At 42.7% G+C, this 27,076-nt stretch overlaps 2 protein-coding genes across 2 annotated transcripts; one reads left to right on the top strand and one right to left on the bottom strand.

The window, feature by feature from the left end:
* Positions 1-1,080: 1,080 nt before the first annotated feature.
* Positions 1,081-2,384, top strand: nog1 (noggin 1). The gene has a single exon (XM_074697065.1). It carries the CDS (start codon positions 1,356-1,358, stop codon positions 2,022-2,024), a length of 669 nt encoding a protein of 222 aa, XP_074553166.1. The 5' UTR covers positions 1,081-1,355; the 3' UTR covers positions 2,025-2,384.
* A 20,392-nt stretch (positions 2,385-22,776) lies between these two features.
* cbx2 (chromobox homolog 2 (Drosophila Pc class)) lies at positions 22,777-26,402 on the bottom strand. The gene is made up of 5 exons (XM_074697520.1): positions 26,282-26,402; positions 26,147-26,190; positions 24,682-24,747; positions 24,531-24,600; positions 22,777-24,448 (listed from the first exon to the last, which is right to left on the bottom strand). Exons 1-5 carry the CDS (start codon positions 26,351-26,353, stop codon positions 23,129-23,131), a joined length of 1,572 nt encoding a protein of 523 aa, XP_074553621.1. The 5' UTR covers positions 26,354-26,402; the 3' UTR covers positions 22,777-23,128.
* Between the last annotated feature and the right edge of the window lie 674 nt (positions 26,403-27,076).

The raw sequence follows: 27,076 nt of genomic DNA, 5'->3' as shown, positions 1-27,076 counted from the left end.
ATTTGCTATAGGCAGCAAACAAAAACATCTTCGGACATGTATTGAGAACCTGACCAGGGATAAAAATGCATAAAATCAGCTGCCAATCAAAAAGTTTTTACTGTTTCTACCTGGCTATTATTATTATTACTTTTACTATTACCATTTCATATTACCATAGGTCACCACTTTGTTTTTTTTAATCACTTTTCAATCTTAGCTTCTATTTACACATTTATTACTTACTTTCAGTCAACAAATCTAAGTTAAGTTAATGTTGTATTTAATTTCTCTTTTAAAACCAGTAGGAATGTTAATTTATAGCTGGTGCATAAACCTCTCACAATCTTATTGTTCTATCTTTTTGTAGCTAGAGTGCTCGTGTATGTGTTTTATTTCATTTCATTTTGTTTTATTTTTGCATTCTTCTACTAACTTTGTCAAGTGCTGCTGTTAAAATAACTATTTTTCAGTTTGGGATCAATAAAGTAACTCTATTCTATTCTATTCTATTCTATTCTATTCTATTCTATTCTATTCTATTCTATTCTATTTATGTCTTACTTTATAAATAATAACAGAGGAGAAACGCTACTGCCTGACATTCCTCCTATCAAAAGGTATTTGTCTTTGGCTTAATCACAAGGACCTTTACTCTCAACACTCTCATAGTCCAGAGGTAAAATCGTGAACTACTTGAAACTTTTGAAAATGAAAGAGAAGCTCCTTGGTTAGAGAGTTCCCTTTAATAGTCACTGTGTCAATTTTTGTCCTGGAGTCTGCTCAAACTCTCCTGTTTTCTCTGGATTCTTTGAGTCTGCAGCTCAAACTGAGGGATTCTCCAGATGAAAAGACTCCAACAATCATTCCAACTGTGAGACTGATTTAAGGAAGTCTGGAAAACCGACAGGGGGCGTCTCCTCACCCCGCAAGCCTCCTCCTCCTCCCCCTTCGCCTCCTCCTCCTCTTCAGCGGGGGAAGAAGGAGGTTTTGGGGATCTCGTCCTAGACAACAAACCCACATTCAATGAGGGGCACACGAGTGACGTCACGCCGCGCGTGGAGGATAAAACGGAGGTCGCGGCTTTCATTCACTCACTGAATCTGTGGAGGAGACACCTGGAGCATCATGCCGAGCTCGCGCGCGCGAACTCCGGGGAGACATCTAAGCTTTGTCACGCACTTTGAACTAAAGAAGAGTGTCCACTGATGCTGAGTGGGGCCCGTTTTTTCATTTCTGTTCGGGATTTTCATCATGGGAAACTTTTAGGGGCCATCCAAGACGTAGGTTTGGATACCTGTCACGCGTAATTACGCACAAGAAAGTGGCCCTCTAACAGCTCCGTGTGCGCACTGATCTCACCTCCGGGCCGTGTCATGGATCAGCCTCAGCAGTGTTTTGCCATGTATTTGCTCGTGCTCTCCCTCGGACTCCTGATGGACAGAGGGATCTGTCAGCACTACTACCTCCTGCGCCCCATCCCGAGTGACAGCCTGCCGCTTGTGGATTTAAAAGAAGACCCGGACCCGGTTTTCGACCCCAAGGAGAGGGACCTTAACGAGACAGAACTCAAAAGCGTACTTGGGGACTTTGACAGCCGCTTTTTGTCCGTTTTGCCCCCCGTGGAAGACAAATTCACCGGGAATGATGAGCTGGAGGACTTTGACATCCAGAAACCCGGTGGAGTACTCCCGAAGGAGATCCGCGCTGTGGATTTCGATGTCCAGCTCGGCAAGAAGCACAAGCCGAGTAAGAAACTAAAGCGACGGCTGCAGCAGTGGCTGTGGGCTTACTCGTTCTGCCCGGTCGTGTACACGTGGACCGACCTGGGGAACAGGTTCTGGCCGCGGTTCGTGCGCGTGGGCAGCTGCCTCAGCAAGAGGTCGTGTTCTGTGCCGGAGGGGATGGTGTGCAAACCCGCCAACTCGACCCACCTGACGGTGCTCAGATGGAGATGCGTGCAGAGGAAAGGGGGCCTGAAGTGCGCCTGGATACCGGTGCAGTACCCCATCATCACGGACTGTAAATGCTCGTGCTCGAGTTGAAAATAAAGACTGAAAATAAATTATAAGCTCATCATTTTGTGATTCTTTCTCACGTGCACTACCGAGTGTAGGAATGTATTTTCTGTATATGCGGTGCCATGCAGTTCTATATAGCTCCCTGTACAAAGTCAGTATTATTTTGTAACCAGAGTCTACTTTATTTGTGGAGAGTATTGGTTCTATATTTTGTATTTATGGAGATATGGCGCACAGAGCCACATAAGGACTTGCTGTTTATTCCATATTTGGATGAAGCAGATCAACCTCAGAGTGGATTATTGACACTGCCATGTATCTGTGACGTGTTTTATCCTGTAAATTAAGGAAATTTGCTATTTATTCTTTATATTCGTATAATAAAACGACACTGAAACGACTTCAAATGCCTACTCGTCTTCCTTTGGGTCACTTTTACGCGGTCACCTGCCTCGGTGCGCACGGAGTGTCACGCTAACACCATTTTACGCATCACCTACTTTTCACAATCACGCACTTATACACGGCTCCATGGTGTCAGAGTTAATCCTTATCAGCAGTGATGTCATAACACTCAAAGAAAAGAGGATTAAGTGTTTGGAAATGGATATGTATGATTAGAATTTACTATGATTTAATTCCAATCAATTTGGTTATATGATAGCCTCAAATCAGCCAGTGCTATCTTATCTCTGTCAATCTGTCAGTCACATATCAGAGCCATTACATGCTGATAAAGAAAGAGCAGTGACAGAGTGATTGAAGGAATCAGCTGCTAACAGTTCTCACCCTCTCATCTGCTAAACTCCTCCTTGATGTGCAGCTCAGCAGGAGCTGAGGAGAAGAAGAAGAGGAGCTCTCTGCACCTGTAGGATTGTAGACGAAGAGGCTGATGCTCCTCTGGTCTCTGACATTAAATCTGTAAAACTGTCAAAATATTTTGAAGTTAATGAATCAATAATAGGGAAACATCCTGGGAAATGGGAAGAGAAAAGTTGCACTCAGACTGATCAGATGGATGACGTTTTATCTATTCACTCAACTGGAGTAAAAAGTGAGAAAACATCTTTCTCTAAAGCTCTTTCCTCTTGGATTTTGTCATCTTAACGTCAAGTAGTGCCCCTCTCCCTGAAGTAATCTATCTGATTTGTGTCCCCCAGCTCTGTAACACACATCTTCTGGCCTCAAACATCAGTAATTGCTCCTCTTCTTGGCAGTCAGGTACCCTCCTCTCATTTTACTACCACCACATAATCGCTGTTCCCACTGACTCGGACTCTGATGATGCTAATTCATCTCTTAAACTCTTCAACTTCTTCCCTCCACTTTCTGTTTTCCACAGCGGCACAGATACTCTGTTTCAGCTTGTTCCAGCGCTTTTATTGAAGACACATTTAACGTCTGCACTGTCACTTCAAAAAGAAGTCACGGTGCATTATTTTATTAGCATTAGCTGAAAATCTAAAGTGACGTTTTTGCACTTTTGGAAACTTTGGGAGCGTGATCAGGAAAAAATCTTGTGGTTCGAGTAAAGTTGGAGCATTGTGTGTTTGTAAAGATGGAGCCATCGGTGGGTCATGTGCTATTTAAGAAGTAAGAATTAATAGATTTTTTTTTCATAAATTGGCTGCTCTGATCATTAGAGTTTTACGTTGTTTCTTCTCTTCCGCTGCCTAAAGACATCTCCCCCCTCCCCGTGTTCTTCCACAGCCTCAGCCGGGCAGACTGTGGGGCACCAGAAAGCCTGTGTTTTGTTTTAGTTGTGTTTAGTCCGTAATGATGCTCCTTAGCCTCAGAGCCAGCTCTGCACGTACACAAGCTGCAGACAAATCCCTCTTCTTGTCACTGGATAGCAATGTAAGGGTGAAGATCTGCACCATACAGCTTAAACAAACACAGTAAACAGCCTTTGATGAGTGTGTGTGTGTGTGATCCTCGGTGTGTGACACTGATCCTTCTGTCTATTCCATGATACTGTTAGTCCCTTCGCGTTCAGCACCCTGTGATCTGGCTTTGCAGTTGACAAGCTCCACGGATATGCACCTATTTCAGGTTATGTGTGTCACAGCTGAAGCCGCTGTAGGGATTAAAGGCTAGACCGTTAACAGCTGCAACAGGATTCATGCAAAACTTCTACTTCCTGCTCAATTTAGACCTGAATTTATCTATTTCTTAAACCGAAAGTGTCTGCTGAGTTCATTCTGACCAAAATGGGGATTGGGAAAAAACAGTCTTTCTTGTCTTCTTCACGTCCTTTCTGAATAAGGATGCATGCAATCATCTCACATCTCATTTCTGACACACATTACTTCTCATATCTGTGAAACTTCCCCTTCCACTTTCCATCTCTCCTCTGCTGCAGCTCAGGCTGAGTGTTGATGTCGCTCAGATGATTTGTGAGTGGAGTAATATGTGTTGACAGGGTGCTCGGTGCCTGCTAATACCAGCTGCAGACGGAGGATGCTGAGCTGCTAATGCCCGTTGTCACTTTCAGAGCTCCGAACGTCGTCCACAGATCTCTGCGGCCTGAGGTGCCCCGAGCAGGCGCTGTAGTGCTTCCACCCACCGGTGATCCATTAACTTAATGATCTCTTTGGGTTTGGACTCACTTTATTGCTCTCGCGCTCCCTCCCTCTTTTAACCTAATCAACTTTTCCTTTTTTCTCTTTGGAGATACTCTGAGGCCAAACCTTGCTGATTAAATTCTCCTACAGGGTTCAGATATTTCCCTGATCAAAGCAAACTTCTCCTTGTTGGTTTTGCCAACAATATCAAACACGAGTCATTCATTTCATGTTAGAGAAGATAGAATTAGCTTTAATAACTCTGAGCGGCTCATTATAGGCTGGAGGTAACCTCTGCGGCACCTTTATTTTAAATACAGAATCTAATCAAAGTCTTTCTGGAATCAAACTATTTCTTTTATAATGCTCTGTCACAAACCTAAGGGACCTTTATTCCTCAGTGTTTCAGAATGTGTCAGTGTGGACAAACCCTGCTTTAATGACCTGAGTGATTTGTCTGCATACATCTGTCAGTATGCTCAAATATAAAGGGGATGCTTTCATTCAGTGTCCAGATGTCCTCAGGGGAAAGTCTCTGAATAAAGGCAGGTGTTCATGGGGAACAGCTGCTTCTGTTGTTCACACAGCTCTGAGAGGAACCTGTCACTGGAGCCGATAAAAAAATATCCAGTGCCAGTGTTTTTTCGTCTTGTATCGGGGATATTAGCAGGTTTCCATTTTAATGTTAATGAAAGTGAGCCGAGTATTACCCACTGGTTTAAGGACTTTTGTTCTGAAGCTCTTTTTAAACCAGAAGCAGACCAAATTTGAACTTAAGTTACTAAATACCAAGTTGTATTTAGAAGTCAGCAGGTCTAAAACTAAATGTTAATCCATTATGTACAAGCCCTTGGTAAGATGAACCTCAGTGTAACAGGCAGAAACCTGGAGCTGACCCAAACTCATTGGTGTACATTCATCTGCCACATGAAGACATGACAAGGTTTTTTGGGAAAACTTGAAAAGCTGTATTAAAAGTGTTTTCAATCATTAACTAGAAAAGCACTCAGAGAGCACAGACCTCCTCCAAGCACATTGTGATCGTCACCAACACTTTAGTCCTACTTTATTGTTATACTCCCTTTCAGCAGATTGTCTGCTACAATTTGGTGTTAGTTGCAGGTTTGTACGATAATTTGTTACCTGACAGTGTTGAAAATTATGATGACCCAGTACATATTTCATATTCCAGATCTTAGAATCCAGAATATTGCCAGGATCTGGATCGTACTTTTACATCTGTCAGAAATTATGGTGACCTTGTCTTGTATTGTTTTACAAAGCAATTCGACCATTTATGGTGGAGTTATATACACATATGGTGAAAATGGTCCTATCTCACAATGATAAGGAATTCTTGAAATAAATCCTGGACTTCTTTAGCGACTTCAGGGACAGCCAATAGCCACTTTTCTTACTGTGGAGTTGGAATGTTGAGACTAGCAATGTCTTATCCAGCTTTAATGATGTATCAAATAGCAAACTGCCTCATTCTTTCAGGTTTTACCTGACTTTACATGATGTAACTGATTAAAAACACTGTTCATGGTGGGTTATTGAAATATATGGTCTATAAAACATGGATGTAGCCTCTGCGACGTCACCTGTCTGTTCCTGAAACACAGACCACACAGCCACGTGTGCTATAACCCAGGTTGTGAGTTTCTTTTCAAACAGCTACAGGGCACCTGCCAGTCATGCCACATGACCTAAGCTGTGTTACTGATTGGACAATCCAACAGTCCTAATACCTTCTGAACTGCCGAGTCAGAAAAAAAAATCACTCACAGTACAGTGTGTGCTGTTAGTGAAATCAGTGGTTCAGACTTGAGCCTTTTTTGAACCAGACTGTAAAAATGCTTTTTAATGCCATAAAAGTCAGCTTTTATGGCTGGGTGTGTACGTGACTTCCGGTCTTTCTGTAGCCAGACTCAAGTGGATTCTTGATGAACAGCAACTTTTAGTACTTCCACATAGGCTTCACTTCTACTAACCAGATGTTGTGCCTCTTTTACCAAAACAAAACCCCCAACTTGCTTTATTGAAGTTTTGGGTTGTTTCTGGGAAAATGTATAATATGTTTCACTGACGTCACCCGTTTGTTTCTGATAAAGTTTTTGAAGCTCATTATCAACGGTGGCCATTGCGAACTCAACCTACCAAGATCCGAGTTAGCATGAAGTAAAGAGGTGGGCCTTTAGCCTCTTTGCAGACAGCTACAGCATGCCCACCTGTCAGTCAAGTCAGTGTGCTGATATAGAAATGAGATATTCAGACCCAAGCTGTTTTTTTTAACCTGACTGTGTGGATATTTGTTTCTGCTGTAAAGACCAGCTTTTTTGAATGGGTGTGTATGTGGTTTCTGGTGTTTCTGCAGCAAGCCTCAAGTGGACATTCAAGGAACTGCAGTTTTTTAGAACTTCCACATAGACTTCACATTTGTAGAATGGTGTTTGTTGATTGGTCTCAAGTGTTGGAGCCTGTGCTGGCTCCATCTTCTGCTGCTTCGAGTTTCTCCAGAACATCTTCGTTGCAATAACGACTTCTATAAAAGATGGCTCTTAAGATTTGCAGTTTTAAAACCTGCAGCATGTTTCACAATTATATTTACCTCCTCTAAAGCATTGTTAATTTTTCCCTATCGTATGATATTTTGGGCCTCTTAAGTTATTGTTAAATTAAGTTACAGATAATATAAGGAGCTTTAGCCGCAGCCCTGCATGAGCAGTTCGTTGGTGTCCAGTCCCCTGAAAGGCAGACGCGTCCTGTCAAAAGTTTTATTTGTTTGGTAAAGGATGCTGTTTGGCATGCAGCCCAGCTCATTGTGCTCTCCCACTCATCAGATAATTAGGAGGCTTTTGAAATCTTCATTCTGCCGCTGCCGTCCTGGTCACGATGTTCAAACCGGGATGCGTGGCAAGCTTGATGTTGATTTTTTTTCCTGCATTTTTTTGTCTGCTGTAAATTTCTCTGAGCTGGGTTTGATGACTTGTGCGGGGGTGATCCTGCTGTTTGATGTCCAGAGCTCGTTAATCCAAACCTCATCTGGTATGCAAGGTCAGACCCAAAACTTTTGAAGTGCATGGGGCCAGCGCTGCCAAGTCTGGAGGGTGGAGAGGGCAGCGTTCATTTGTGAAAGATCAGGAACTGTGGCAACCCTGGACACATTTCGGCCTCTGTCCATTAACTCCTGCGAGGATGAGGTCTGGTTTGTCAACGGGCCTCAGAGCTAAACGTTTCCTGAGAATCGAATACAAATCTTTCCCTGGGCATGCAGGGTAATTGGAGGAATGTGTGGAACTTTCATGTTTTCCTCGGGGAGGCATTGAAGCAGTTTATAAGATGAAAGCTCCATGATAACACTGAGCATATAAACCAAATATTAGCCGGCATTAACCCTCAGCTTTCATTTGTTTTCTCAGGACTTAGCATGATTGTCTTTTTGATAAAAACTCTGCCATCTCAAGACCTCATAACAACCTTAACACAAGGAATAATAAATGACCTCTCCTCATTGGGTGAAGTTTCGTCTCATAATCGTGCCTGATTTACGAGAGCTTAGATCCCTCTTGCATCTTTGCTTCTAGTTCCTTGGAAACAAGGAGGAATGAGTCGAAACAGTGTGTTTGTTACGTAAAATAAAGCACCAACAGCCCCCACTTTGCACCCGGAGCAGGAATTCAGCGCAATTAACTCTTGAGCGTCGCATGTAAATATGAAGGATTGGGGCTCCACACACAGGGATCCTGGCTCTTTGTTCTTCAGGGGCTTTGGCTGCATGCCACTCTGCCTCAGTTGGCGGCACCTAGCTATAATTTTCTCACAATAGCTGGCGTGTGAGCCGTCCATCATTCCTCTCCCATATCTTCCTGTTTCTCCCCCATCCTCCTCTCCTCTCCACTGGCACCTCAAGCCTGAAACAGAGTCAGGTTTACCTGCTCCGAGTGCATGCCAAGCCTCTCCTATCATTCTCTCATCACAACCAAACAAGCAGCCCTGAGGTTATTTATTAATTCGTTGTCTTCACACTTGGCAGAGCTTTGATCAGAAGTTAAATATCTGAAGAGATGTTTTCTGGAGGGCTGTGATATCTGTGCAGATTGTTTCCAGATCCAGCTCTTGATATTTCTCCTTTCACCTACGACTTTCTGAAACTTAAACAGGGGATTTCTTGTTGATGTTTTTCCTGCTTCCTAAAATATTCAGTTTTCACTCACACAAGCGGCAGTGTGATATTGAAACAGAAGTGACCATCGAGGGGCTGAAACCAGCAGAGATGAAGCTGTTTGATCTGGATTTTGTGACTAATGTTTGGTGTTCATCATGCGAGTTTCATCATCTGTGTTACTGTTCTTGCATCTTAAGTTTCTGGATTTATAACCACAAGATTTCACAAAGACACAGGTATCAGGAGCCTCATGTACAAAGAGTGCGTACAAACAAAAACGTGCTGTACGCTTTTTTCACCACAAAGTTCAGATGTTTCAAGAGTGAAATGACCGTGGAAGTGTGCTGTGCTTCACTCCGACTTCATGGCTGGCGTATGCACGTTTCTACAGCTGTTGACTTTTGTCGACACGTCTAACACATCCACAAGTCTGCGATCACATTAGTGGATATGAAAGCATGGGCACAGTGATGCAAAAACTAGCGTTAAAACAGCGACTATTTTAGCAGATTGAGAGGACACGGTAAGAAGAGAGCACGTGTTCAGGGTCAGAGAGGATTTACTGGACCATGATGACAACTGGCTCATCAGACACTTTAGGTTTCCTGAGGACAATCCAGACTACAAAATGGCATTGTGCAGGATGGGTGGCTTCTTGGTGAGTAAATTTATTTGTATAATTGTCTTAATATAAACCCATTTATGCCCAATTTCTTTCAGAGTTGTAAGCCATATAGTTGTATCAGTTGAGTCCCTCAGAATTATGTTATGAATGTCCATTTTGTACTTTGTTTTTAGGAAAATAGGATTTTTATGATGGGGGTCATAAATCTTGTCACTGGGTCACTTAATAATTATATATAAATAATAATAAGTCATTAATTAATAACAATATAGTCATAGTAAGTTTTTAAAAAAGGTGGTGTGGGGGGTGGGGAGTGGTAGGTGTGGGCACAGAGTGTTTTCACTTGACGTAATCAACTCAAGCTTGACCATGTTGGAGGCACTCTCACAACAGAACAGCATTGAATTTGCAGGTATATAGGAGTATTGTCACACAAAATAGTAAATTGCTGCCATGTTTTTTGCTGCACTAAATGGTCCGACTGTGAAAAAACAGTTCATATGCTTTTGACTACTAAAAGTTATCCCTGATCGGCATGAGGAGTGTAAACAGTTGTCTGAAGAACGGAGAACATTTTGGCTAGCTAAGCTATTCATCGGGATTTCCAAGGCAATAATCTGTCATTAATCTCAACATTTGAGTCGAACATCATTTATTCCATAGACCACCTCTTCCATGAAAAGTATAGTTGTAACATCTTTGTTTTCACACCTTTGGGTAGATGATGATAAGGATGCTAACTCCTTGTATGGGTCACTCCTGCTTTTAAGTGTAATTTTTCAAAATATCTCTCTTATTCTTGCTGGATGAGTCCTTCACAAAGAGTTTTACTGTACTCTGTGCGTTTTTCCTCACCTGTTGGTGGATAAGACATCTTAACATCATATTTTACTGCGCACTTCTACCTCCGTCTATCTACATACATATCTTCGTGTGCCTCCAGTGCAGCCGCACATCCGGGTATTTACCCAAATCGTGACATCAGTGCAAACACTATTGGCTATGGTAAGTACTTGTGTGTCAAGTTGCACCTAATGAGTAAATTAAGAGCAATGTTGCGGGCAGTATTTGCCTTAGTTTTCAACTAGCTGTGTGCCCACCGGCAACTTTTGTTGCCACTTACAGAGATAAGCCTGTTAATTAAAAAAAATTATCCCAGGGTACATTTTTTGGTGGAGGGTCACTCTAGAGAATTGAAGATTAAATAATTATGAATATTTTTTGGGGGGAAAAAATCAAAAGAAATTTATGAAAAATGCCTCCTTCCAGGACAATTTGCATCCACCGTGTCTTCCACCGTAAGGAGCAGGAAACAGATGATGTCATGTGGCAGGAACCACTCTAAAAACTATTTTTATAAACCAAAATCTTTGTCTAAGTTGTCTACTATATAAATAGAAAAAAGTTGCATTAGTAACACTGAGATTTTTTATTGTGAGTAGGAAATTACAGTGATACACTTAGGCAACAATTGTTGCTGGTGGGGCACAATGGGTTCATTCCTGTGCTGCACATTGAGCATGTGCGTCCCCAAATTCTATCCCGTCTTCACAGCATCATTAGTGGTTAAAGTTTGTGACTTTCTGTTTTTTGCTGGTAAAACTAAAGCTCAAGATCTTTCATTTTTTAAGTTATCTCTTGAGCTTTTATGCCTTTAAGAGGACTGTGGATAGAGCAGGAAACAGGGCAAGAGCAGGAAGTGACATGCAAGAAAGTGGCCACAGACAGGATTTAAACCCAGGCTGCCTGCTTCAGGGTGAACCTCAAAGAGCGCCGCTAGGCCGCCTGTGCTCCAGCTCAAGATCTTTCCAATAAGCCCTTGATCTGTGTGCAAAATACTCATGTTAATAACCCTGTGCTTAAAATGTGAAATGTCTTAGGCAGCCTCATCTGCACACATACACTCTCCCACTCACTTCACTTGTGTTTGATACTGATGCTGAAGGACAGCGTGCCAGAAAACACATTTTTGCGTGCCTCAACTTTAGAATGTAGCACCACCAATTAGCCTTTCATATTTTTATTTTTTTTCATATTATTCTTTCTTTAGTTTTCTGATCGTGCAGAGAGGAAAATCTCAGATGCAGGAGTCATTTACATGTGATTTGTGTATTTAATGGGGGTGTGGATAAGGAGGTGTCTGGGATTCCAACATGTGTGCTTGATTCCACGCTGATTGGGATTTACAAAAGAAATGTGCTTGGATTCATGTTTGCGTACAGATTCATACATCTGGATATATTTGTGCGTACAACAGTTTCTGAATTTGAGCATATGCCAAGTTTCTGTCGGAAATTCACGCAAGTCTTTGTTCATGAGGCCTCTGGTGTGTAAATTTATTTCCACCATTGTAGAAGAATACATTCACCTAACTCCTCAGAGGTATGAACTTTACCCTTATGTTTACCTGAATCTGGATCCAGTCTAGGAGATGGGGGGTGTGCTTGGCAGCTTTCCTGGACTAGAGAGGCTCAGCTGGATCGTCCGTCTCACCTGGACGCTCTCCAAGTGTTATTCTAGTAGTTTGAACTGAGTCCTCCGGATGTATATCCTCATTTTTTCAGGGGGCCATTTGCTGGTGCACAACATGATGCTGAAGGAACATCTCAGCTCAGTGTCGCTTGGGACAAAGAAAGAAACAACCTGATCCTGCATCTCCTCTGAGACTTGGAAGGTGGTCATCTTGATGGGACAGCCTGAGACGATCTGAGATTGAAGGTTTTAAAGGTTATCAGGAGCAAGAACCCTGGAGCGTCAGAAAATGAGACGAGCAGAACTTCACGGCTCCATCCTGATGACTGAGCGCCGTCATTAACACGCCTGTGGTTTGCTGCTATAATTGCCTTCTGTCAAGGTGCTGCACAAACATGTCACGTAAATAAATCCCGTGTGTTTTATGGGCAGGACGTAATCCCACATTTCAGTAAAGAGATTACAGCAAATCTGTTCGTCACAATGGAGCATTTCTTCATTGTGTGTTTCTCACTTATTGGAAACCTGATGGACAAGTTCCTCACATCCAACCTGCAGGATTTAACGCTTACAGTGAGGAGATGTGCTGTAGGAGGCGTTTCTGGACTTATTGTTAGTCATGAATCTGTTCCAGGACATAACTCCTCCTCAGACCGCAAATTGGTGTTTTTACATTTGTGTTTGTGTAAGAGTCAAAGCAACAAGACGCAGCACGTTAATTATCGAGAGCGGGGCTCACTGTTTCCCCACACGTGCATACTGAAGATAAGTTAAACCAATCTCTGCTAAGTCGCTGCTCCGGATCAAACACAGAGATAGAAATGGAGTAAAAGATCTGTGAGACCATGATGCACCCTGCTGAGAAGCTCCACAAAATCTCTACTTTTGAAACACCTTTGAGTTTTGTGTCACCCATGCAGCTCTGCAGATCCAACCTCTCAAAGCGTCAGTTGTTTCCTCTGTTCTGTGCACAGAGAGGGATGAAGAACGCTTATAAAATCGAGGAGCACGGGAAGATGGCAGCCCGCAGATTTATCACCCAGCAGACGAGTGGAAAGAAGTGCAGCTCGTCTGGAGAGCCGCTTTCCACTTCACTTTAATTCAGTGTGAAGTGTTCGGGACACACGAGCATGGTTTGGAGGAAGATAAATGGAAAAGGCAGGCTTTTCTCTCCCCACACAGAGCGACACCTCTCTGTATCCTGATCTCTAATGAACGCTCAGTTAGCGGTTGCTGCTGGGGTTAATTTGCTGCGTGTTGATTCAGGATTTCAAGCGTGTCTTAGTTTGGGTTTGAACTCAGATAAATGTCCAGATTTGTTTTCAGATGCTGAAATACTCTCTGTGTTTCCATCCCTGGAATATCACCCACAGCTGTTGCACTCTGCTCATAGAGGAAAAAGTGTGTTTTGGAGGATTTCAGGGGATATCTGCCCCCTAGTGGTGCAGATGTGTGCAGATGTTTCCCACAGCTGCATGTGCAGGCCTGCTTTCAAAAATGATGAATGCAAACAACAAAGAATTGGAGATTTGCTGCATGTGTTGCATCAAAAAAGCTGCATTCACATTTTTTTTTTTTTAGATATGTCCCCTGATGTGTGTTTGAAAACATGCTCCTGTGGCCCAGCAGTGAGAAACCTGCACTAACTGACATGTTTGAGAAATGAAATCACTCAGCCCTTATATCCCGGGGTCATTGGCACGTTAATGGCCGCTTTATTACCATAGCGTGTTAACCTGAAACGCCGCTTGCCGCCTAAGAAGAAGCTGAGGAGCTGTATGAAAATGATTACGGCGCAATTATCTCGGCCACTTTGTTGCGACTCCTCGCTGCCCAGCTGTCTGCTGCCTGCTGCCAAGAAATGGATTAGTTTCAGCGCTCCTCTAATAAGACTGTTAGAGCGACAGCGTGAGCTCAGATAAATGAATGAAAGCTGCAGATGGAGGGACAGAAATAGATTAACGCTGTGTGGAAAACTGGTGGCACCAGGAGGAGATTCTCATTATCTGTGCACCCTCAGAAAGCTGTCAAACGCTCTCAAACAGGACAGGCCAACGTCAAACGGAGAGTGTTTTGTGTCCCCGCAGGGCAGGAGCACAACCCAGGCGGTAATAAAACTCAGGCAGACCATGTTGGTCCTGTAAACGTAATCTGCAAAGTGTTAATTACAACCTGGCGCCTCTGTGAAGCTGGAAGTCAGCTGAGTCGTCAGCGGCGTCCTGATCTCCTTCCCAAACAACATAGCCCGGGCCCTGGCGACAGCCCTGGAAACGAGATTTTCCCTCTGTTGACGCTCCCGTTTGAAAGGGCCGCTTTAAACAAATTAAGAGCCGCTCGGATGCTGTTTGTGTGGAGCCCTTTCTCCCCGGGGGTGGGGGTGGGTGGGGGGTCGCAGCCGGAGATCCTGTGTTGTTTACTGTCATTCATGTGAAGGGCTGACGGTTTGTGTGTTTACCACACACAAGCTTTCACAGATGACACTCAATGAAAACGCTCTTTACATGGCAGTCAGGCCCACACAGCAGCGAGACGCCATGTCTGCAGAGCTGCATCATTAATTAACTCATCCTTTGTCTCAAAGCAGTGGGATGTGTTTGTTCCTGAACATGCACTTTTTCATTTTTAGGGTCTAAATGACTTCAGGGACAAAAGTTATGGAGTCACTTGCTGCAGTTGACAAATGTGCTCTGTTTAAAAGATGTTTTTGTCGCTGAAAGGTTATATTTTGAGGTCAGACTGAGCTTTTAATGAGGTTAAAAGAAAAACAAACTCTGTTATGATGCTATCTCCAAAAACCTCCAATCGTCTTATCCCAAAAAACTCTGAAGCTTCCTGACGGATTGGAGACCATTTTTTGTTTTAGAAAGTTTCAGAAATACTGCAATCAATGATATGGCCCCTGAATGCTGCATTTAAAAACAGGAAACTGTTGAAAACATCAAAAGTTTCTCTTTGATGTGCAACTTTTGTGTTAGTTTCCATTCTTATCTTTCAAAACAGAGTATTTGGTAATGTTGTCCGTATTAACTGCAACTAGACATCTTTAGAATTCAGTGCTTCCATATTTATCACCTATCATACCAATACTCTGTTATATGTCTTGGAAACCATGGGAAATTTTATTATCTGTAACTTGCAGCCATATATTGGCGCTTTAAGAACAAAAAAAAAACGGATAAGAAGGAAACAGTTAAATTTAAACTGCATCCTTGTCTGTTAAATGTGTCAAAACCATCAAAGTTTCAGCCGAGATGATACATAGGAACTGGAATAAAGAATTTCCAAGATTCTCCCTTGGACGTAAGTTTATAATCTATTCATAGAGGCATTCAAAGAAGGCAATTGATGCTTGAAATATTCCCTTTCAGAAATTCATCCGTCCTCTCTTTGCTTGGATTTATCTCAGAACCCTCTTCCCCCATCAGCCCGGCTCTGTGCGTCCCCCAGAGGATGAGGGTTCAGGCAATGAGCCCCTCTCTCAGATTTTGTTATTTTGTTATTGTGTAATGGCCTCTGAAGGTTGAAGGATGGCTCCTCCGCAGGTCTCCCCAAGGAGCAGGCCCACTATCTCGACATTAATCTACCGCTGTGAGACAGACACGCTTGTTTAGCTAGCACAAAGCCCAGTAAGCTGTTGTCTCTGAGAAAAAAAGCTGGCCGTCTCCAGAGCCACTGGAGGCAGCGAGGGCTGGAGCCAGAGTAATGACCTGTGAAATTCACCGATAGACTTGTCCTGTTGCACACAGGTCTGCCGGCACCGGGCCTTGTTCGCGGCCTGCCGCTGATTTATCAGCGCGCCTCTGCTGGTGCCACGGGCTTTGTGGGGTTTTTATGTGGGTCGACCAAACGACCCCAGTTTGGGGAAAATTGATGCAGTGTCACAGCTCCAGATCTGCATAAAGTGAGATGTTGAAACAGGACATTAAACCTGTTACTTATCTGATGAAACCTGTCAAAGGTAACATTTCAGCTTCCCAAATATTTGAGCTCCATTTCCTCCAGTGTATCACAGCAATGGCTTCAAATATTTACACTCCTTTGTCTGTGAAATGGTCAATATTTTCTCCCCTCCTCAATCAGATTAGGATGTGAGGCTGAAAGTAAAGGAGTCAAAGCTTTGAAGGTGGTAAGGAGAGGAGCGGTGTCTTCCCCAGAGCAGATTATACAAAGATCAGAAGGGCAAACTCCCCGCTGGCACCTTCTGTCTGCGAGATACAGTTTGACTTTGTTACCTCGGCTTCACAGCGGAGGGAGAGCCCTCCTTATTCCTGCCCCTCGGGTGCTCGAGAAACTGCTCGCTGTAAGAGAAAACTGTTTAATGTTGAGTACAATCGCTCCTCAGATCCTGTGAAAAAAACAGACCTTATCCTACAAACCCAATCCAAAATAAAATAGTATGCTTGGATTAATGTTAAAAACAGAATTTGATGCCCTGACCACACATTTCGTTGTAAATAAAGACAATAAATCAATTGTTTAATGTTTCCTCATATTGCGTCATCAAGGCTCATAAAAGTTTGGGAAGTGAGAAGACCTGTTTCTGAAGTACTACTTACGTTCTATTTCTACTACTTACGTTCTATTTCTACTACTTACGTTCTATTTCTACTACTTACGTTCTATTTCTACTACTTAAGTTCTATATTTTGTACTTTTGTAATATTTAGTGTTTCTCAGTGCTTTTCTATTCACAACAATTGTACCAAGAGAGTGCAGCTTAAACCGGGGTCAAATTCCTTGTATTCTGGAAATACATGGCGAATGAAGCTGATTCTGATTCTGAAATGTTGTTCCTTTCTTGTCAAGTAAAAGTTTGTTTCCTGATGCACAATTTTTTTTTAGTGGGTGACGACTGCAGGAAGGCCAGTTCAGCACCTGGACTTTTCTACTACAGAGCCTTGCTGTTGTGATCTGTGCAAAATGTGGTTTAGCCTCTCCTCTTTAGAGCGGAGGACACAGCATCCAGGATTTCCAAAAAGAGTCTCAGCTTTGGATCCATCAGACCAGTTTTAACCCACAACATAACTCAAAAAGTAACCGACAGATCTTCATGAAATTTTCAGGAAATGTTCAAAATGGGATATGGAAAAAGTGATTAAATTTTGGAGGTGATCCGGATCACTGTCTGGATCCAGGATTGTCTCAAAGGACTCTTTATCATTGTGAGATAGGGCTGTTTTCACCATACGTGTACATAACTCCATAAATGGTTGGATTGCTTTGCAAAACAACACAAGACAAGGTCACCATAATTTCTGACAAATTTAAAAGTACGCTGCAGATCCTGGCAATATTCTGGATTCCAAGATCTGGAATATGAAACATGAACTGAATCATATTAATTTTCAACACTGCCAGGTAACAAATTATCGTACAAACCTTCAACTAACACCAAATTGTTGCAGACAGTCTGCTGAAAGGGAGTATAACATTAAAGTAGGATCACAATATGCTTGGGGGAGGTCTGCGCTCTCTGAGTGCTTTTTTACAAAGACTTCTACAGATTCCCCAAATTGTTTAATTTTTTTCTGTCGATGATGGAAGCCACTCAGTCTTTTTCCTTTTCTGAAAGTGTTGAACATTTTGCTCATACAGTTTCTCACAGAGAGATGAACTTCCTCCTATCTTTCCCTCTGAAAGACTCAGCCTCTCTAGTGGGTCTTTTTTCATCTCTATTTGTGTTTTGTCTGAAACAAGCAGCAGCCTGAGTCTAAAAACATGCAAAAGTACTAAAATCTGCAGTTCATGGAGTGTCCACTTGAGGCTGGCTCTGGAAGTACCAGAAGCCACATACACACCAAGCCAGAAAAACTTTATTTTACCACAGAAAATAACATGTTTACAGCCTGGTTCGAGAAATGACTTAAGTTAGAATCTCTGATTTCTCTAACAGCACACACTGGACAGGGGCTGATTTTTTTTTTTAGTCTAACTGGGCAGTAGATATTCCGATCACGAGTACACAAAGCCCAGCTGCTCAAAGCTTGCCCCAATCCAATATGGTTCCTGTGGACAATTTGCTTTAAAACTCAGAAACAGACAGGTGACGTCACGTCAATGGTCCAAGTCTACTAAGTCTATGGTCTGAGACCAACATTAGCAGTCACTCATTGTGTTTTTTATTCTTTGTGATTTATTACTTGTTGTCTTTAAGTTTATGTTCTGGTTACTCCATGCACAGAAGCTAGAAGGAAAACATTTTGTCTGGACGTGTACGCTCTAAATTTGATCTCTCTGGAGTCAGCACATGATGTCCTGCTTATCACGGCCTCCAAGTGCAGAGAAAAATTGTAAACATTGTGCTGGAGGTCCAACTTCTCATCTCTGTTATCATTTACAAGTTTACTTTCCTCTTTCTCCAGGTTTACACCCTTTGGTTCATACATTGATTTTTTCCTTCCACGTTGGATCCTCAAACTAATTAATTTGACTCTGTCCTTCCAGAAGATCAGATATCATGACTAATCAATAGCTTTTCTCCCTGCCTGCTTGCCCTTCAGGTGTCCGTAAATCCACAGGAGAGGAGGCGGGGTTCATCTCGTGTCATAAAAGTAACCTCGGAGGGAAAATGTGACAGATGTGGAGGGCCTGTGCCAGCGAGAAAAAGCGAGAGTGGGTCTGTCAGACATGTCGACTCCGGCGTGGTGATGGATGGAGAGTGAGGTAAGACAGATGACATCGTCTGTCTGAGGCCGTGTTGTCATAGTGGAGGATTGCCGCTTGTCTTAACCTCTCAATATCAGAGAGCAAACTAAAGTTTGTTTACACTGCTCCAGTGGAGTGATTTAGAGTGAGGGGGCTCAGGGGACGAGGGTGCAGAAGGTATGCTCACTGAAGGGTCGGATCAGGTTTCCAAACATACCCTTTGAAATCAAATAGGGACCATCCCAGGCGTTTTAAACTCAAGCAGCCCCATTTGGTTTTGGCCAGCAGAGTGAGAGTCCTAGTGTCAGTGTAAGCCTTTAAATACCTGCTTGATAAACCTACATCCAGACATGAATCTGGGTACAGCAGAGCAGAAAGTCCTCTGCTGACAAAAGCTCAGATGAAAACCCTTTGTTAATTTTTTAAGATCTGGATGATCCTCTCTGTGGTTGTTAAAATGTTAAAATGTTAAATATTCTATTTTTTATGACCTCTCTTTAAAATCTTCCACAAGTTTGGGACGAAGCTCTTGTGAAGCAATAAAACTGCCAAAAAATCCTAAAACTTTGCACTTTTATTGTACTCTAAGCTCATGCTCTGGGGATTTTATCTGCCAGCAAAGGTGAGTCAAATCTGTCCTAGTGAAGCTGGTCCCTGCCTCCCATCAGGTTTTATTTGCATCATTTGTATCAGCTGCTTACTTTAAAGGATGCATCACGGAAAAATCTTATTTCTGGCTTTCAAACAAAGCAGGGAGTGAAACAGGAGCTGATTGATTTATGGTGTCTTGTGTTGCTAAAACAATATAACGTCCTGGGGAAAAACAGAAAAACATCCCCGGAGATGAACCCGCTGAATGCTCTTCAAAAACAATGTGGTTGAGTGTGTGTGCGCGCACGCGTGTGTGTGTGTGTGTTTGTGTGTGTGTGTGTGTGTGTGTGTGTGTTATTGTGATAGAAGATGGATAGGAGCCTGGCTTCTTTTGCCAGGAGTCAGGTGTAGGCAATTGGCGCTGAGCAGAGCAGGAAGGGTTTAGGCTACTTTCCAACCCAGGTCTGAAGTCAGCGCTGGGTCTGGTTCGTGTGTGTGTGTGTGTGTGTGTGTGTGTGTGTGTGTGTGTGTGTGTGTGTGTGTGTGTGTGTGTGTGTGTTGGAGTAGGGGGGCAGTGTGGGGCTGGGATTACACTGTCACACTGTTCTTACTGTTTATGCATACCAGGCCACTGTGAGTGCCTCTTTGTCGCGTAAGTGTTTACTTGAATTTATTTTGGGAGAATTCCACATGACCGGGACGGGGATCTCTATAAATTACGGAATCGAGCGCTTTGTGTAATGATAACTTCTGTCAGTTGCTCCGGCTGTGTGACAGTGTTTTTAAGAGTGTGTAAATACAGGGGGTGCTGAGAGGAGGGGTGGGGGGCGTCTGGGTGCTGAAAGGTGCTGCAGACGTTCTTGTTCATTTAGGCTCTTCAGCGGAACAATAACAACACGTTCAAATGAGCTCCTCACACCGCTTTAACACATCTTTAGCACTCAGAGACGGCAGAGGAATGCATAATGACCCTACGTGTGATGACACTCAGAGATTATTGCTCCTAAAAGCTGCAGATATTCAGGTTAATACACGTCTCGTGTCCTTGACCTGATGCCTTTAGGTTCCATGCTTGTGCTGAAACCCTGCAGGTATTTGGTGACTGACCGTGATGTGATGCTGATACTTCCAGAGGATAAAAAACAGATTAAGTAACCATCACTTCCACAGAGTGACAGAGAGAGCAAAAAGGAGGTTGGATGTCCTCTGCAAGTCAATTAACTCAGTAAATGCCTGCAAAAATAATCCACACATGACAAAAACTCCAATGTGTGCTGCATTTTTGTTAAAATGGAGACGTAACAAAAGATATTTTCCTACTGTGCATCTAATGGTTTCTGTAACAGGCTGCAGTGTTAGCTTGGTCACTTAGCAGCAGGCTGCTAAAAATGGAAATCTTATCAAGTGTTTTTGTGTCTTTTTAGACTTAAAATGAGGCTGCCAAGTCCAGAAAAATGTCTTGTTTCAAGTTGTTTAAAGACAAAAATAAGGTCTGAATTGCTTGCAACAAGGAAAACAAAATCTGCCAATGGAACACGAAAAATTTGCTTGAAAGTAGAATAATGACTTAATACACTCAACTCTTCTTTTGCTCCATTGGCAGATTTCTTTTAGAAAATGTCTTTTTAGACTTAATATGAGCCACATTCACCTGGTCAGTAAAGAAAAATGTCTTATTTCAAATTATTTGAATACAAAAGTGAGGCCCTGGATTGCTTGTAACAAGTTAAAAAAATCTGCTGATGGAACAAGTGACTGTTTTTTTATCTGACATTTATAATACATAAAACTTAAAGGATGTTCATCTTAAGAGTGTGAACTAATCACATACATCGGATGCATTAACCTTCAAGTACAACAGCACCATCTAGTGGCAGTTGGGAGAAGTTTTAGGAGTTAGGACAAAATTTGTGCTGTCAGCTGTATTAACATGGAGTTCATATGAGAATCATATGTAGTCTTAAATCTGATGGTGTAAATGTCAGAAACAGACATTTGTCAATAATAAAAGTGTTGATCAAAGGCACACAAAGACATCACAAGCTAACATCTAATAGTATGGTGTGTGGAAATTTATATTGTAAGAGGCATAAGATAAGTGTTATAATCCAATGCTGCTGTTTTCACCATCAAACTGTTTATTACAAATTATCTTGAGGATAATATCAATTACTTTCTCTACGTCCATTCTCTAGTTGATTGATTTTCCTTGGCGACTCACTAAATATGAAAATCTATACCACCTGTTTCTTTTCCCACACTGTTCACTTTACCCAGGAAATCATTAACTGATGTAAAAATACTTATAAATATCATATATCTGAATTCCTCACTGCACCTTTAAGAAGCTGAAACTCCATTCTGCTTTCAGTAGCACACATATCAATTACATTTCTGTACAAAAGGACACCAGAGTCCGACAAAAGGCTGTACCATTTATTAGTCCATCTGACAGGAGGCACAATACAAGGATTAACGGCACTGTCCTACCCTGAAAGGCGCCTGATTTAAAATAAATAGATAGTAAAGAGAAGGAACATTCTCTTCAGGGGGTTAGTAAATCTAAAACAATACTGGAAACAAGGTTATGCCGAGTTACTTTCCCCATCAGTGAAAAAAGCTGATAGAATAAAGTCTTATAAACAAAATAATAACATTCTAGGTGAGTCCAAACAGGTAAATGCTTCTGAAATGTAGCCCAATAATAACTTCCTGTAAAACAAGAAGCCCTTATTTTGTTTTCAATCCTTACTGCGACCTGCTCCTGTATCTTTTCAGGCTCATCGTCTCAGATATTCGTCCTTCACATGTTTAGTCTACCAGCAGGGCCTTTTTCAAAACAATACAGGCGAGGAAATATAGATGGTCCGTCTCGGTGCTTTACTCTAGGGGCTCTCCTTTTATTGAACAACCTGAAATCCTAGCTATCTTTGGGGTAATGCCTTTTGTGTTTAGTCTCTGAGAGGAAGAAAGGCACAGTCTGCAGAGCAGGGTCAGACAGGAGTTCAGTTGAAGTGCTTGGTTGCTGAACTCCTCTCGAGGGAACAGAAAGTAGCGCACATTGTTGTGGTTTCTTTTCCGTTACATCAGATAAAAACCTTTTCTCTGTTTGTTCTCTCTATGGGAGGGCCGGGCCTGCAGCTCCTGGGCCCGTGCACACAGGCGGGGTGGGGCGAAGTCAGACGTCTGCAGCTGCAGCGAGTAACAGCAACTGAACGTTTTGTTTTGATGCACCAACGGACAGTTTGGAGTTTTGTGGTCGGCGCTGAACAGTCAAGCCCTGACCACACCCAGGTAAACAGTGGAATTAAGACTAGCGCTTAACTCTGGAGTCTGAGAATAAAAAATCTGCTGATGAATTATTTTGCCGGTGCTGAGAAAAAAGAAAGTGGAACAGAGCTGCTTTTTGTGGTGATATATCCATGTGCATGATTTTGTAATGAAGTCTTCTTTAAGGGAGTTTTTTATGACACAGAAAAGAATTAGCCGTGTGCAGCTGGAGGTGGTCTCAGGTAACCACTAAAGGAAGGACACAGTGATAGATACCCCTGGAGGGAGAGCTCTTCCTCTCCCAAGAGATATGAGTAAACATATGCAGCAAATGTAGGAAAAAGAGGTAGCTAATTTATCATATAGAACAACAGAACTATACTAAGAATAAAAAACTGCTTTACATCTGCTGTCAAGAGATTGAGAACTAAATGTTTGCTAAGGGCGCTAAACCTGCTCGCGCTACACTTTTCTTTCGACCATTTTGCTGATCACTAAACAGATTAAAATAATGAATAACTTATATTCTCCAGAATCCCAGTGATGAAACAGATTTGACAGCTTTGTCTCTTTGAGATGATGTGTAATGATTCTCCTCTGCTGCTGTTACTTGAGTATAAGCAGACAAATAAATAAATGCTAAAATAACTGGTATTCAGAACTTTTTGCACCCTAAAAACTGAGCCTTCACCAAAACAAGTGGCAGGGTAAATGATCTCGAGATTCCTCGACACATTCCTGAAGGTTTATCTACTCTGCTCTGTTTGCTTCAAAGCACATCTGGTTTGCTCTTTCAGTAGTTACGGATGCTGAAGAAGCCCACGCTGGTGGGCGACTCCTTCACGGTGACCGTTACCAGGTTAGCAGTGACGTCCGTGACGAACACATGTTCAATCAGACTCCTCGTGGGTTTCCAGTCCTGGTTCTGAGCAGCTCCTGTACCAGCATAAGGAGAGTCCTGATCCGACTCTGAGCTGCTCTCGTCCTCTCCCGTGCTCATGTCGTTCATCTTCTTGCCCTCCTTTGGAGCTGATCTCTCCTGCTGGCTCTGGAGCTCTGTTGAAGATTTCTGGATGTTTTTCTCCAGTCGGCCCTGGACTCTCTGGGTCTGGATTTCTGTTGCTTGAACCTTGTCGGCTCCAGGCTGGGGTTTCCTTGCAGGAAGTCTCCCAGGTGTTGCAGGACTCTTTGGGAGAGTATACTCCTGGTTTTGGGAGACGGTGGTCTTCCTTGCTGGGTTTGTTGTGTTTCTAAGGCCTGACCCTGGAGCAGCTCCATTTCCAGGAGCTTTATTGCCCTGTGCCTGTTTGCTCTGAAGGTTGAGAGGCTGGAGTCCAGGACTCTGATTAGACGAGGCGGTCTTAGCTGGTAGGGACGCCATCCCTTTAGTATTGGGTATCCGCTGCATTGTTGACACAGGGGTCTGGGGTTTCTTTTGTCCGTTGGGGGAACTAAGCGTGTGCTGAGTGGTCCCTTGAATTGGGTGCTTGGAAGTATTCAGATTCAAAGCTGCGACCCCTTTTGATTTACTCGCAGCTGCTTTCAAATCCAGACTTGTCCCGGTGTTCACACTGGAGACGGACAGTTTCCCCTCGCTGACGCTCCTGTTCGGGATGGATTTGTTCATGGAGGGTGAGGCGGGTTGGACCGACCTCACAGACACCGCAGAGCTTACTGAGTTTTTAACTGCCCCTCCCTGCGTCACAGAGCTCCTGTTCAGACCACTCACTGCATCCCGAGGCGAGCCCCGATGGAAACCCATGAAGGCAAAGCTCCCTGGGTGAACTGGTTTCTTAATGGTTCCTGGAAGATCCATGTCTTTGGACGTCTTCAGGACTTTGCGAGCTCCTTTGCTCTGTGGGAAATCCTTCATGTCCGGCTTCTTGCTTCGTTTCTTTGGTGGCTCCTGTTTTGCCATGACGATCTGCGCTTTCTTCTGGGGGACAGGGTGAAGGTCTCGTGTTCTTATACTCGGATTTGCTGGTTTCACGTGGGTGTCATCGTCGTCGTCGTCCGATGAGGAGTCGGAGGACGAGCAGGAGGAAGAGGAATCAGAGGAGGATGAGGAACCAGAGGAAGAGCTGCTGGACTTGGGGACTTCCGGCACATTTTCCTAAAATATACAGAAGATATTAGACACCGTGTACTTAGCCTTTTTAAATAAAATAAAAAAATCCTCTTCAAATTCTACTCACTAATATTTTCCGTGGTCGTCCTCTTGGCCTTTTCCCTTTCTTACGCAGCAGAAGCTCCTTTTCTTGCTCTCTGTGTGAATTAAAACAAAAGTCAAAAAATGCTTCATGGGAAATTGAGTCTTCAACAATTTATATTCATCCAAACACTCACTTTTTGTTGAACGCTGCGAGCAGTCTGGGGTCGAGGATGTTTTCTTGGGGCTCCCAGCTGTTGTGCCTGAAATGAAGCAAAGTTTTAAGAGTCAGTAAAAATAGTACCCTCTTGACAAGAGACCTGTGCTAGATTCTGAGCTTTCTTCAACAAAATGAAAGAACAGAACTCCCCCAGTCTGCTGGAAAAGACAATGAAGGAGGCAAGGGGAAAAACTGGAGCGGTTTTGGTGCCACCACAGAAGTAATTGGGGAATTTTTGGGGCGAAGTTTGAGGATTTGGGTGAAACATCACAGAGAGCTTCGCCTCCCACAGCTACGAAATCAGGCTCAGTTTCGAGCTTTGGCAGTTTGGGACAGAAAAACAAAGATTTTTCAGGTTAGGAAATAAATCTGACATTCTTATGAAGTTGTGAAAATAACTTTGGTGTTTAAGTATCAGGTGTGGAAAATAACCCTTCAGTGCCAGAACACCAAAAATGCCTCATTTGGCCTTCAGTTAAAACCAACTCTTACTTAGTCTTTCTTCATTTGGAGTTGAAGCATCTGGTTTGTCTTTTCTGGTGAGGATCATTGTTTTTTAAGGCAGTTAAGTCTCTCCTTGTTGCAAAAAGGGACTAGAAATGGGTTTGCTGTTCTACTTGTGTCTGAACTACATGCGTGTGTGATGGCTTTTCTCCCCATCACTTGTTGGTGAAAAGCCTTTTCTGATCAGCAGCTCCTGGTGAAAAAAAAAAAAATCAACCCCCACCCTTTCCCTGCCCACACACACAACCACCCACACACACACTCTCTCTCTCTCTCACACACACACACACACACACACACACACACACACACACACACACACACACACACACACAAAGGATGTGGGTCTAACAGAAAGCCATGGAGCTGGCAGGCAACAGTGTGCATTGATGGTGGATTACAGCAACAATGTGGAGTGAACAGAAAGGGCAAGTGACAAGAAATGGAGGAAGAGTGGAGCCTTAAAGATGAGAAATACATTAAATTAAATCTATTCAGAGTTTGGGGATATACAATGAACTATATATTATATAACAGTGTAATGACTGGAATAATAAACACGCAAACACGCATTTTTAACGCACTGCTTGGCTCGTCGTACACAATAAACTTGTTTAACGTCGTAGACACATTCACATAACCGTTTACATAACCATCGGCAAAATACGCGTTGAGAAGTGAAAAATACAGCCCACATAGCCAATTTTATGTAGCTTTCTCTAAACTTCCCATTTTTAGTGTTATGAACAAAAGAACGCGAATTTGAAACAAATTTCGTGAGCTTTACTTGATCGAAATGGCAAAAGAATCAAACGAAGGTTATATATTTGTATAGTTTGGGTTATTTGATCGGAAAAATCGTTAGCAGTTTCTCGCAAAGCAACAAGCGACACGTTGTTGTTGTTTTCATTGTTTCGGGCAGCACCACTTGTACTTACTTGGATGACCATCCCCTCCACTTCACCAGAAACTCCAACTTCCCCTGAAAGAAAACCAACGAAGAAGAGTTGTACTCAACATTTAACTCCGCTAAAAGTAAGCTAAGAGTTTAAATGTTTCAACAGCTCGCTTACCTTTCTCAGTCGTTTGTTTAAAATGCATTCCGCATCAAAAACCTGCTCTCCTACGGCGCTCAGCTCCTCCATGTCTGCCTTCGCCCCGAATAACGATCCTCTATCAAGAGGCGAGAGGCCATGCCAGCCAACCAGAATCAAGCACGCGCGGGACCGGAAACCCAGCAATGCCTTTCAAAGTAAGAGTCATCCAACTAAAGCCAGGGAAAAGTTTGGACTTCAACTTTGACACGTTCTATCATTTGTTTAGTTGCTTGCTTCCTCCTCCCCCTCCTCCTCCTCCTCCTCCTTCTTCTTCTTCTTTTTTTAAGATATATATTTTTCAAATTTATTTTATAACTAAAATAATGTAGTTGTTACCTTCGCTGATTATGCTGTGTAACACAGCAGTTTGCTTCAGGATTCTTAAAGTGGGTATTATGTTGTTGAATGTTTTCTGAGAATTTCATTTTTTAAATATAATCAAGTAATGCATATCAAGGAAAAGAGGAGTCATCGTTTCATATTAATTAAAACATGAGTAACCATAAAAGAATGGCAATAGTTGTTATTTTTATAACTATTTTTGTTATTATAATATCTATGATAGGAATTATAAAACTTCCCAAAAAGTAGGTGTTATTGAGCCACCCCCTTTCAAGAAGCATTATATTTTGAAAGTCAAGACCGGAAGTTTGAAGCAATGATGTTCTACTTGTTTAGTTTTCACGACGAGAAGCGGGGAACCGTGAGTGGTATGGCGTAAATTTGTCCCTTGGCAGACACCGTCTATTGATTGAGGCATAATATAATTAT

This window comes from Halichoeres trimaculatus, unplaced genomic scaffold (genome assembly GCF_033239565.1).
Source record: "Halichoeres trimaculatus isolate MK-OKI-2021-1 unplaced genomic scaffold, fHalTri1.1 fHalTri1_scaffold_20, whole genome shotgun sequence".
Lineage (NCBI taxonomy): Eukaryota > Metazoa > Chordata > Actinopteri > Labriformes > Labridae > Halichoeres > Halichoeres trimaculatus.
This window is presented reverse-complemented; position numbering and strand designations above follow the sequence as displayed.

Excerpts from the sequence above, each read along its gene's own strand:
- nog1 (XM_074697065.1), top strand. The coding sequence starts at position 1,356 with ATGGATCAGCCTCAGCAGTGTTTTGCCATGTATTTGCTCGTGCTCTCC.
- cbx2 (XM_074697520.1), bottom strand. The coding sequence starts at position 26,353 with ATGGAGGAGCTGAGCGCCGTAGGAGAGCAGGTTTTTGATGCGGAATGC. Across the intron at positions 26,191-26,281 it reads TAAACAAACGACTGAGAAAG|GGGAAGTTGGAGTTTCTGGT; the intron begins GTAAGCGAGCTG and ends GTTTTCTTTCAG. Across the intron at positions 24,748-26,146 it reads TGGAGGGGATGGTCATCCAA|GCACAACAGCTGGGAGCCCC; the intron begins GTAAGTACAAGT and ends GCTTCATTTCAG.